At 44.8% G+C, this 12,475-nt stretch overlaps 1 protein-coding gene across 1 annotated transcript in view; it reads right to left on the reverse strand.

Annotated features, from left to right (window-relative positions):
* pik3cb (phosphatidylinositol-4,5-bisphosphate 3-kinase, catalytic subunit beta) overlaps positions 1-12,475 on the reverse strand; it is a 249,745-nt gene that overhangs the window by 87,036 nt on the left and 150,234 nt on the right. Inside the window, exons 7-11 of the mRNA XM_085990511.1 lie at positions 11,872-11,961; positions 7,186-7,428; positions 5,498-5,594; positions 5,249-5,379; positions 3,466-3,519 (exon numbers count right to left, since the gene is read on the reverse strand). Of these exons, the coding sequence (XP_085846637.1) occupies positions 3,466-3,519; positions 5,249-5,379; positions 5,498-5,594; positions 7,186-7,428; positions 11,872-11,961 (615 nt within the window). The remainder of the gene's footprint in view (positions 1-3,465; positions 3,520-5,248; positions 5,380-5,497; positions 5,595-7,185; positions 7,429-11,871; positions 11,962-12,475) is intronic.

A 12,475-nucleotide genomic window follows, 5' to 3' on the forward strand; every position in this document is an offset into this window, starting at 1 on the left:
TGTTGGCCTTCGTAGTGAGAGGGTTTGAGTACAGGAACAAGGATATCTTGCTGCAGTTGTACAGGGCCTTGGTGAGACCACATCTGGAGTATTGTGTGCAGTTTTGGTTGCTTTATCTGAGGAAGGATGTTCTTGCCATGGAAGGAGTTCAGCAAAGATTCACCATGCTGATACCTGGGATGGCAGGAATGACGTATGAAGAGAGATTGAGTCGATTGGGCTTGTACTCGCTGGAGTTTAGAAGAATGAGAGGTGATCTCATTGAAACTTATAAAATTCTAACAGGACTGGACAGACTAGATGCAGGAAGGATGTTCCCGATGGTTGGGGAGTCCAGAACCAGGGGATACAGTCTAAGGATAAAGGGTAGGCCATTTAGGACAGAAATGAGGAGGAATTTATTCACCCAGAGAGTGGTGAACCTGTGGAACTCTCTACCACAGAAGGTGATGGAGGCCAGTTCATTAAATATATTCAAAAAGGAGTTGGATATATTTCTTAAGGCTAAAGGGATCAAGGGGTATGGGGAGAAAGCAGGGACCAGGTACTGAATTTGGATGATCAGCCATGATCACATTGAATGGCAGAGCAGGCTCGAGGGGCCGAATGGCCTATTCCTGCTCCTATCTTCTATGTTTCTATGTTTAACCACATTTAAAAAGTACTTGGATGTGCACTTGGAATGCTGTAACCTGTAGGGCTACGGACCAAGAGCTGGGAAGTGGGATTAGGCTGGATAGCTCTTTGTGGGCTGGCGCGGACACGATGGGCCGAAATGGCCTCCTTCTGTGCTGTAACTTTTTATGATTCTATCACCCTCTCTGCAGCCTTTGACATAATCGACCACACCATCCTCTTGTAAGGCCTCTCCTTCAGTGTCCAGCTCAGTGGGACTGCCCTTGCTTAGTTCCAATGTTACCTATCAAATCGTAGCCAGAGCATCTCCAGCAATGTCTTCTCTTCCTGCCCCCATATCGTTACCTCGGGAGTCCCCTAAGAAACTATACTTAGCTCCCTTATCTTCCTCATCTATATGCTGCCCTCGGCAACATCGTCTGAAGAAATGGCGCCAGATTCCACAAGTCATCTCTACATGTATGCTGATGACATCCAGCTCTAACTCTCCATGGCCTCTCTCGACCCCTCCACTGTCTGTGTTGTCATACTGTTTGCCTGACATCCAGTCCTGGATGACCTGCAATTTCCTCCAATTAATCATCAGGGAGACTGAAGCCATTGTCTTCGGTTACCATACCCTCACCACCGATACCATTCCCCTTCTCTGGTCACTGTCTCAAGCTGAACCAAACTGTTCACCATCTCAGCGTCCTATGTGACTCCGAGCTGAGTTTCAGACTCGTATCCTTTCCATCTCCGCCCCTGCCTCAGCCCATCTCCTGCCGAAGCCCTCACACATACCTTTGTCAACTCCAGACAGGACTATTCCAATGCTCTCCTTGCCGGCCTCCGACCTTTCACTCTCTATGAACTGAAGCTCATCCAAAACTCCCCTGTCCCTATCCTAACCCGCACCAAGTCTTGCTCAGCCATCACCCCTGTGCTCACTGACCAAGTTGGCTCCTGGTCTCCCAGTGCCTCCAATTTAAAATTCTTATTCATGTGTTCAAATCCCACTTCACACTGCAGCTTTATCACACTATTTCACTTCGGCCAATTCTTTGTTGTGGAATGTGAAGCTTATTTTTAAAAAATCTCACTTTCTGAGCCCCACACCCTTCCTGACAGGGGAGACCTGGCACACAACAAGTTCCTCAGCCTATTCTGTCTGACATGAGTCACTAGAAAGGGCACAGCAGCAAGAAAAACACACACAGATTTGTGTAGTAGCCAAGGTTACGACTCCCGACTGCTACCCAGTGATCCCTGGTTGAAAAGCCAGGACATGACTGAATCACAAGGTACCAGAGGGCTGCTGTTACTGGTGTCACTGGTTTCAGAATGGATGTTATAAATTAAACTTAAAAAGTGGCAGCAGATGATAAATGCCATAGTCACATTGCAGTCTACCCATAATGAAAAGTCCACTTAATTGAAAATAATTTTTTTTAAAACACCTCGGGGCAAAATTGGGTCGTGCCCCCTTTGGGGCGCTAACTTCACCGGGGCGCTACTTTTAGCTCCCTGAACAAGTTAGCACACCCACGCCCGAAATTCACTGTTAGCGCCCGAAGAGGGAGGCGGGGCGCTACTGGAAGCACCCCGCCTCCCTCTTGGGGGCACTGTGAGTGAATATCGCGGCGCTACGTGCTGCAGCGCCACGCTCTGTGGCACATCGTGCCGCGGTATAGCAGGCCTTCCTCCCCTTATAAAAGGGGAGGGACCTAGCGCAGCATGACCCGGGGCCCAGCTGGGCCACCAGGGATCGGCGTGCCGGCAAAAGAGCCCGGCACTTAAGAGAAGTGCCGGGCTCACGGAGCGCAGCCAGCACCCCGTGGGGGGACTGCAGAGGAGGCCGGGGACGGCAGAGGGGGCAGGTGCTGACAGGCGACCAGCAACAAAAATGGCCGCCCGGCACCTCCCCTTTAATTTGCACCGCCCCGACCCCCTTGACCCCGTCGGACATGGCATCCGGCGGTAAGTCAGGGGACGCTACCGAAGATCGCGGCCAGGGCGCTGCGCACGGTGATGACGGCTAACGTCTACCACCGCTGCTAACCTCCCACTGAATTTCGCGGGAGGTGTTAGCGGTGCCGCGCCCAGGCGCTAGTTGCTTTGCGCCCTCTTAGGGTGCTAATGGGAGGCACAAATCAACTGAATTTTCCCCCCAAGCTCAAGTTCCACTGTGCTGTGTTACTTACATTCTTTAATTCAAATTACTGGACCATTCAATTTCTTTTACTGCAATGAAACCCTGAATTATCAGTGTTAGACAGCAAGGGTGCATTCACAATATTTAACAATATCATTTTTGACTCTTTGAGGCAGTGCCTAAAGTTAGACATTATAGGGCTAATTTTGCATGGCTCTACTGCTGGGGCTGAGCCTCAGTATTGATGAATGGGGGTTGGAGAATTGGCTTGTTATAGTCCCCACTCTACCACTGCTCACCACCAGCAAGGCCCCTCTCAAGATTACCAATCACATTTCAAGTTTCAAATAGCTGCCCAAACCTTACAATGGAGGTTAGAACTGGTTTTGTGACGAGATCCAGTTAAGTGCATTAAGAGCATTGTGAAGCTGCATATTGGTGTTTATTGTAATTTTTTTAAATGACACAAATTTATATTCTTTAAAGTGCATTTAAGATTAACAATATTTGTGTCTATATAATATTGACTATATGGAGTATACTACATTCCTATGAAATGGTCAGTGCCACCTCACAACAGAATAGGGTCTTGATCACATTACAATAGTTTGCCACAGTATAACTGGGCTGATGAGCACTAGGTGGCTCCACAGCATGCACTGCTATTCTCACTCTTATTCACGTGCTGTACTTACTGCTGTACTCAGTGAGTCGTTGCTTCGTGCAATCTCTGCTGCCTTCTCCAAAATCTTTTTTTTTTTGCCAAGGGAGGGAGAGAAAGAAAAAAGGAAATACTGAAAATTTCAAACTACAGACATTTCTACTTCAGCTATACAGCAATCCAAACACAGTTTAGGCTTCTTTCAAAAGTGGGGTCTGTCCAGACACTCAAGACAATAAAGCTTCTTGCATTAACTCACTGGTTTGCCCCCTATCCAGATTTTCCTTCACTGAACACAGATGTGCTTCTTGATTTAGTGAAATGGCACACACATTGTCAGTGTCTTCTACCCCCTCAGGTGAACCCCTCAGCCCTAGTTTCCAATGCATCAGGATCAAGTGAGCACTCCATTTAAGGACTTGCTTTTTGTTCTCCAATGATTTAGCTGTTTACGGTCAGCATTGCTTTATGTACCCAAGTTATTTTAGAAGCCAGTCACTCAATAATACAGAAAAGATCAGATAATATACCTTCCCTTTTCAGTTCTGACAAAGTGTTTAAATGTTAACCTGTTTTCTCGCTCTTCAGAGAACAAAAGGAGTAGAGACTGAGTATTATCGACAGAACAAAGGAGGAAATTAGAGGACATTTTTCACCTTTACCGTCTGGGTGGTCATCTGGCTGAAAATTGGCGGTTCTACAATGGGGGGACAACCTGCTCCCCCAGATTATCAGCCAAATGATGAAGATGAAAATGACTCCCAGAGAATCACGAGGGCAAGAAGTGCTTCAATGTTACGGAGACAGAAATTGCAACATTTAAAATGAAATTGGATTGGTATTTTAAAAGGAAAAACATAAAAGGATGCAGCGAAAGGACAGGAAAATGGGATTATGCTAAACTAGCTCGAGCTGAAGAGTTGGCACCAGCACAGGAGTGACTGGCCAAACGACCTTCAGTGCTGTAATCTCTTTCATTCGATGAGATGCTGAGGGGTCTGATGTGTATTTCCAGTACTTGGTATATTGTCTGAAATAAAAACCAAGTTTCCCATGTTTAAGTGCAATGTATAATAGACCCTAAAAAAATTAAAGGTTTTAAAAAATATAAATTGCAGCTCGCAACATGCAGCTTTATTGAACACAGAGTAGAAACGTTACACAACTACTTCTGGTCATTATTTTTAGTTCACGATGGTGCTGTAATGTTTGGTGTTTATAGCTGCAATTCCTCATCTCCCTAGGACCAGCAAGAGAGGTGCTGAGCAGAGGTCTGGCATCTATCTCACAGAGAAGAGGAAAAATATTCCTGGGCTATTCTTGTTCACCCATTAGTTAGTGATCAGTAAAGGGTGGTGACTAGGTAATACAGCAAGATAGGACATTTCTCTTTTATCTCTGGGGGCTGGGAAGGAATCTGACTACACGGAGAAGGAGATGAAGAGAGCCTGCAAGGATGGCTGGATTGAGAAATGCAAGTGTCAGACTAATGGAGTGAAGGTGTTCTTCTGAGGCTGAGGTGATGGCACACTGCAGAGAGCTTTACTTTGCATCTGATTGTGCTGCACCTCAGTAGGGAGAATAAACACAAAAAGACAAAGGCATATTTTCCATTCCCAATACTGCCCGGATCAACACAAAGCTTCACCAAAAATTTGGGAGGAAGGAGGAGGAGAGGGAGAGAAACAAAGTGCCAGCACGAGCAATACCAACTTCCAATATATGTTAAAAAGTAAACCTCATGTATTCAAGATAAAAGTGTAACGGACAATAAAATATCAATATTTGGTTTAAGTGACTCGTAACAAAAAACCTACCTTGTCAAAAGCAGGATAGAAGATCGGCGACTTACTATATTCCTGGCACTGAATATGCAAAGCTGTAGCATTCTCAGTGTACGGATTGGCCTGTGTTGTACCCATTGGGTTCAGCATTTCTTCCAGTTCATCTGAAACCCAGGATAACTTACTTGTAAATCACTCTCATTCTGGAAATGAGATTCTGAAGATTTAACGGTTATCTTTTTGCAAGTAGGTGGAATGAAATTCACATAGCAGCACCCTTACCAGGAAAAGATGACCAGCAGTGTAGAGAGAGATCTCCATTCTTCAGCTGTCCCCTGAAGTCAAATACCATAGTGTTCACCCATGCAATCGGATAGTGCTAATGGAAAGGAGGAAGGGTTTGCATTTATATCTTACTTTTCACAACCTCAGAACATGCTAAAATGTTTCATAGCCAATTAACTATTTTTAATGTATAGTTACTGTTTTTATATAGGTGGACACAGCAGCAATTTTGGGGGGGGGGGGGGGGCACAACAATGGGGAGGAAGTTAATCTTCACTTGTATAGAACCTTGGTCAGACTCCATCTGTGAGTACTGCCTTCAGTTTTGAGCACCACACCACAGAAGGATATATTGGCCTTGGACAGGCTCCAGCGCAGATTCACCAGAATGATACCGGGGCATAGAGAGTTAAATTATGAGGATAGGTTGCATAAACTTGGCTGTAGTCCCTTGAGGTTACAGAGAAAGGGAAGGGTGTGGCCATGAGCCAAAAGTCTATTCTATGCATTGATCAGACTCTGAAGAACTTCCTAACATCAATCCTGATGTTCCTCGGTTTGCTCATTCTGTCCTCTCACCTATTCCCTTGCCGGGTCTGAAGCAATGACATGTTGGGCAGAGGAGGGAATCAAACAAGAAAACCAGTGGCAAAAAAAAGAGACCCTATAGAACATGGATATAAGAACATAAAAACATAAGAAGTAGGAGCAGGAGTAGGCCATACGGCCCCTCGGGCCTGCTCCGCCATTCAATAGGATCATGGCTGACCCGAACCTAGACTCACGTCCACTTCCCTGCCCACTCCCCATAACGCTTAATTCCCTTATCAGCTAGGATATGGGACTAAAAATACAGGGAATTAACTTTACAAGAAAGTGGCCATTCAGTTGGGGAGCAATCTTGCAAACTGTTGTTATGACATTGTTTATCCACTAGATGGAGTGCTGGCCAACTTGTGACTAAATGTCCTTGTTAGCAAGGAAAAAGTGCAAATTGGAGGAGCGAGCCAATCACAAACTAAATTCACAGGCTTTGTATTACTTTCTGGGGCCATACAACACATGATTGAAAAGCCTTAGAGTCGTTTGTCCCAAAGTAAGGCTTTAGTTCGGTCTTGCACAGTTGTAGTTTACACTATTACAAGCAATAGATTCCAAACTAATTTGCATCATCATTAAGAGCGCATTCACACAAGTATAGCAGCGGTGCAAAGTGGTTTCAGCTTTGTACCAACGCTAACCTTGTGGAGTATGTAAGATATGAAGGACTGAGCTGATTCCAAAGTGAAGTAGATTAAGACTCCCTCTTCTTGGAGTCCTCAGACCACTTTATTCTGGTGTCAACAAGAACAACTTGCATTTATATAGCACCTTTAATGTAGTAAAACACCCTATGGCACTTCACAGGAGCGTTATCAAAAAAAATTGACACCGAGCCACGTAAGGAGATATTAGGACAAGTGACCAAAAGTTTGGTTAAAGAGGTAGGTTTTAAGGAATGTCTTAAAGGAGGAGAGATGGAGAGGTTTAAGTGCAGGTCCTGGTTTCAGGCTACACTTGCAATTTAACTGCAGTGTCTTTACAAAGTGAAACCACTGACACAGATGCTACAGTTACCATGCAAATGCAGCCTTAGTGAGAGTACTAAGATGTAAATGAGGTGAAAAAGTTGAGAAACAAACTACTTTTCCTGCTTTCCGAATGGTCTGGTATTTGGTCACGTTCTTTGTCGATTTCTGTTTCTTCACTTTATCCATCACTCCATACACTACAAAACAGAGTCGGGACATTCTTGGCAGGTCACAGATGTTAATTTCAAACTCCAGCGTCTCGTTCCAGATAAGATCATTTTTTCCAGAAATCTCGTTGCTTACAACAGGTTTACAGAGGAGCTCAGTTCCATGGAAAATCCCGGCCCTGACTTGAACCTACAGGAACAAAAAGAACATGAATAAGCGCGAGACTGTGGCAAAATGCAAGAGGTTGCTTCAGATTGGATACAATGCAATTTCATGAAGGGATTTCACATAAACTCCTTTTACAAGTATGACCACCTAGGTTTTATCTACAGGCAGAGCACTGCAATAGCACAAACTTCACTTGGCAAGATTGTACAGCAGACAAACTTAACTGAAGACCATCCACATACTTGCCACGTTTGGCAGTCATTTTCCAGGTTCTCATTCTCTTTTTCCCTTTGAACAGGAGTTCCAGAGTTGGAATCAGCAATTAAAAAGGAAAAATTGGACTTGAATCATTGCTGAATTAAAAATAATTGCAGGTGATTCAAACTTACATCAAGTATTCTGTTACAAGAAGTAACTAAATAGAGGACTAGTGACACTTTGACACTCTGGTTTCATATTCAATTAATTTGTGGGTTTTGACAGATGGGGGGTGAAATTCCTTCTGTTGATATCACTATGATCACAGAACAAGGAATCCTAGTCTGTATTCACACTGACATTTTTGCCAAAAGTGACTGACAGGAGGAATTTTATCTGCTTTGATGTCCTTTGATGTGTCAGCTGTGGCTCAGTGGGTAGCACACTCGCCTTGGAGTCAGAAGGCTGTGGGTTCAAGTCCCACTCCAGGGACTTGAGCACATAAAAAAGCTAGGCTGACACTTCAGTGCAGTGCTGAGGGAGTGCTGCACCGTCAGAGGTGCCGTCTTCCAGATGAGATGTTAAACTGAGGCCCCGTCTGCTCTCTGAAGTGGACGTATAAGATCCCATGGCACTATTTCGAAGAAGAGCAGGGGAATTATCCCCGGTGTCCTGGCCAATATTTATCTCTCAACCAATATAACAAAAACAGATTATCTGGTCATTATCACATTGCTGTTTGTGGGAGCTTGCTGTGCGCAAATTGGCTGCTGTGTTTCCCACGTTACAACAGTGACTCCACTTCAAGAAGTACTTCATTGGCTGTAAAGCGCTTTGAGACGTCCATTGGTCGTGAAAGGCGCTATATAAATGCAAGCCTTTCTTTCTTTCCTTTGCCCCACACTAAAGTAGGAATGATCCAACCCACAAACACCGCCATTATACTGTCACTTGTCATTTCTTTCCAACTAATAGGAAGAACATTGATACTGTTCCAAAAAGGAGTCCTTCTTGACTACGCTTCTTTCTCCATACTACAGTAGGCCAGATTAAGACTGCAAACTCACCCTCTAATCTAGAAGAACTCACAATGCAACACTCAGTTGAGACTTGAGGGGGGATTTTAACTCCCCACCCATGGCACACAGTTAAAATAGCCCGGGAGTACTTAACGCCTTGTTGTTGCTGGATTCCCCCCTGCCACAATATTAACTGTGTACCTTTTTTAGGCGGTCGCTCTCTGACCACATTCAAATCGAGGCCCTATTATGTCATTAGGACATTACACAAAATAGCAAAAGTCCCACCCAGCGCGGAACCCGCTGAGTAAAAGGTAGCGTGATTGGTCTCAGAAGGCCAGTGGAAGTAGTATTTGAAGAGGCCCTCAGATTATACGGATTTGGTGTGTTATTGTGCTTTGTGGATTTCCAAGGGATATTTGAGTTTAGAGACTGCTTATCTCTCTTTTTGTTTTGTGCTTTACTCACCCTGTATTAAACACTATGGGGGGATAAATTGAGTTGCGCCCCCTACTTTTAGCGCCCCAGGAAAATTAGCACCCCTGCGGCCGAAACTGAGTGGTAGCGCCCCAAGAGGGAAGCGGGGGGCTACTGGAAGCACCCCACCTCCCTCTTGGGGCGCTGCGAGGGAATATCGTGGCGCTACGTGCCGCGGTATTGCAGGCCTTCCTCTTCTTCTTAAAGGGGAAGAGCCTTGCGCAGCGCGACCCGGGGCCCAGCTGGGCCACTGGGGATCGGAGTGCCGGCAAAAGAGCCCGGCACTCAAGAGATCAAGAGAAGTGGCAGGCTCACGGAGCGCAGCCGGCACTCTGCGGGGGGGGGTGGGGGGGGCATCAGGAGGCCAGGGATGGCAGCGGAGGCAGGTTCTGGCAGACGGCAGCAAAAAAATGGTTGCCCGGCACCTCGCTTTTAAATAGCGCTGCCCTGGCCGCAGGTAGGCCCCCCTGACCCCGTCAGACATAGCGTCCGGCAGTAAGTCAGGGGGCACTACCAAAGATCGTGAGCAGGGTGCTGCGCACGGCAATGATGTCATCGCCGGCGACGCAGCGCTGCGGGGCGCTAACGGTTACCACCGCCGCTAACCTCCCGCTGAATTTCGCGGGAGGCGTTGGCGGTGCCGTGCCCGGATGCCTCTCTTAGGGCGCTAATGGGAGGCACATAGCAACCAAATTTTTCCCCCTACAGTGTTCTAGATACAAAAGTTTAGATGCATGGATAGGTCTGGGTGCTCCCTACAATATATCCCAAAGAATGTCTTCTGCATCATTGTAGTTTGTTGCATTTTACACAGCCTGGCAATCCAGAGTGGATTACATTTGGAGGAAACAGTAACAGCGATAGTCATCATCTGACGAGGAACGCTTGGGTGAAGGGGAGGAAGAAGGAGGGCCACTTGCAGCCAGAGATGTGTTAATAGCACAACACTTTGAGTGACCTACTCATTCCCCGCCCCTGAAAAGTTACATTAAGCCCCTCTGTATTGTAATGAATCCAGTTAACTTTGATATGAATGGCTTACTGGCAATGCAGACTCAGAAGCTTCTATAAAAATACCCTATAGACAAATGTGCCAAATCTGAACAGATAATTAATGTAAAGCCAAATATAATAATTGCCCTGAATTAATTTCCCACCCAAGTGTCAATCCAGACTGCATTCTTAAAAGCAGCTTTATTAACTTAGCTACTCCTACAAGGTGCTCCCTCTAGTGGCTTCAGCAAAGCTGGTGGAAGGCTGCTGCTGCTCATGCTGGGACCCTTAAGATGCTCATGATTGGTGACCTTTGGAAGCTCGATCCAGAGAAGGTTCGGCTGCAGATTGAGGCACATCGGCCGGTGCCGGGGAATTATGGCCCAGCTGTCTTTTTGGCACCATGGTAAGGACTGGTCAAGGGATGGGAAGGGAGCAGACATGCTGACATTCTGAGAGAGGACAACAGTAAAGGATAGCCAGAGGGCCTTAGAAAGAGACAGAAAAAAAGAGAGGAGAAAGAGAATGAATGAATGAGAGAGACAGAAACAGAAAGAGAGAAGGAATATGCAGATCAACTCGCCCAAGTTGTACCACTGGCTACTGCATCTCTCCCTCAAGAGGAGGGAGAAGTGTCTGCTCACTAGAATCTGAATGCTACTGAAATTTGAATACAAGTAGAGGTTCAACTATCATGTTGCCTTCCAGAAACATTAAAAAGCATTCAAAGGTGACCCACTGAGAACTTCCTACCAGGCTGTGATTATATTTCTGATAGGGCTATCACCTTAAGCTGTGCTCACACTCCTTGCCTAAATGTACTTTGAGCGACTTTGCATCAATTTACACTACACAGTCTGTGGCAATGCAAAAAAAAAAACAATTTTGTATTAGCACTGAGTAATACAACTGGTCTGTGAGTGAGCGCAGATACTATTATTAGATGACGGTACACACAATTGTTTGAGACACTACTTCCTAGAATACAATGAAGAAGAGATGGCTCACTGGTCATTTACAGTGAGTTCATTTTGAATATTGCAGAATATAAGAGTATAAGCTGGAATGTTATATAGTTTTTTTTTAATTCTGTGAGGCTGCACTCCTGGCCCAGACACTCACTAAGTAGATTGGAATATCGGGGCCACAGTATTGTAGCCTTATCCCTGCTACCATGTTGGTTGCTCACAATGCTCTGCGCTTGGGAGCAGAACCTCACCAAATTACCCCCATAGTATAAAATTCATTATAATAAACAAAGACGACTAATTAATCAAACACGATCACAAATAACTTAAACTGACACTTTTGTGCCAACGTAAAGTGGATCCAGATACTCAAAGTGACTCTAAATGGCAGCAGAACTCAAGAGTCAGCTCAGCAATCTGGCTACTGAATGCACTAAAGCAGGAGATATCGAATTGCCTCCAGTAGAAGGTACCATCAGTGCTTGGAGTTAACACTAGGTATAGCTTCAGTCCATCAGACCTACTGGTTACCTTAAAGGAATGAAAAATTAGTTTATAATATTAGGAGAAAGTGGATGCTCTCTCTCTCCAAAGCTTTAATATTGCAATATAACTCTCCAGAAAGCAGAGCTTTATGTATCTCCCCAAGCACCCAAGGGATCCACTGTCACTAAGCCCAGTGTGAAATGCGTGCAACAGTGCTAGAGCACTGTACTCTGCACATACCAACATAACTACACCCTTGTATCAATTTTGATTTAGAACACACATTTTTATAATTCAAATTTAAGAATATCAAAGCTACTTACCCGCAGTGCTTCATCTGCATTTACTTTGTTCCCTCGGACAAGAACAATCTTGAAAGGAATATTTATATCCCAAATACTACCTGTCATTTGCTGGAAAACAAGACATAAAAAACAAATAAATAAGGGAATTCTTTGCATTCAAATGGTAACTTTTAAATGTGGCACAAAAAAACTCCATTAAGTTGCATCTGTCTGTTGTCAGCATTTTCAATTAAAAATGCAGGTGTTGAACAGAACTTAATTACATGTCATCATTTCCAGTAGTTACACTTAAGCCAAAGATGCTAAGAATGTATTTAAAATACCACAAACCATTGTGCACCATAGGTGTGGTGCATTTCTAAGCCATATAATTTCTGCTAATTATTTTACACCTATTTCAGCTTTGGGCTATTATTTACATATGGCAAATAATCTATAAAGCTACTTCTTGGAACCATACATAAAGCACAGCTGGCAAAGTGGTTTGCATGACTCTGCTGTTAACAAGGAAGTCATAAATAACGCACGGTGTGTCAGGGAATTACTGCAAGGGTTCATTTTTATCCCAATTCAGCTGGTATTTTTGGAAAGAATGCAGAAGGAGGGTGATTGGTGAGATAGA

The sequence above is a fragment of the Somniosus microcephalus genome, chromosome 6 (genome assembly GCF_052327205.1).
Source record: "Somniosus microcephalus isolate GS21.2 chromosome 6, FLI_Smic_1.0, whole genome shotgun sequence".
NCBI classification, from domain to species: Eukaryota; Metazoa; Chordata; class Chondrichthyes; order Squaliformes; family Somniosidae; genus Somniosus; species Somniosus microcephalus.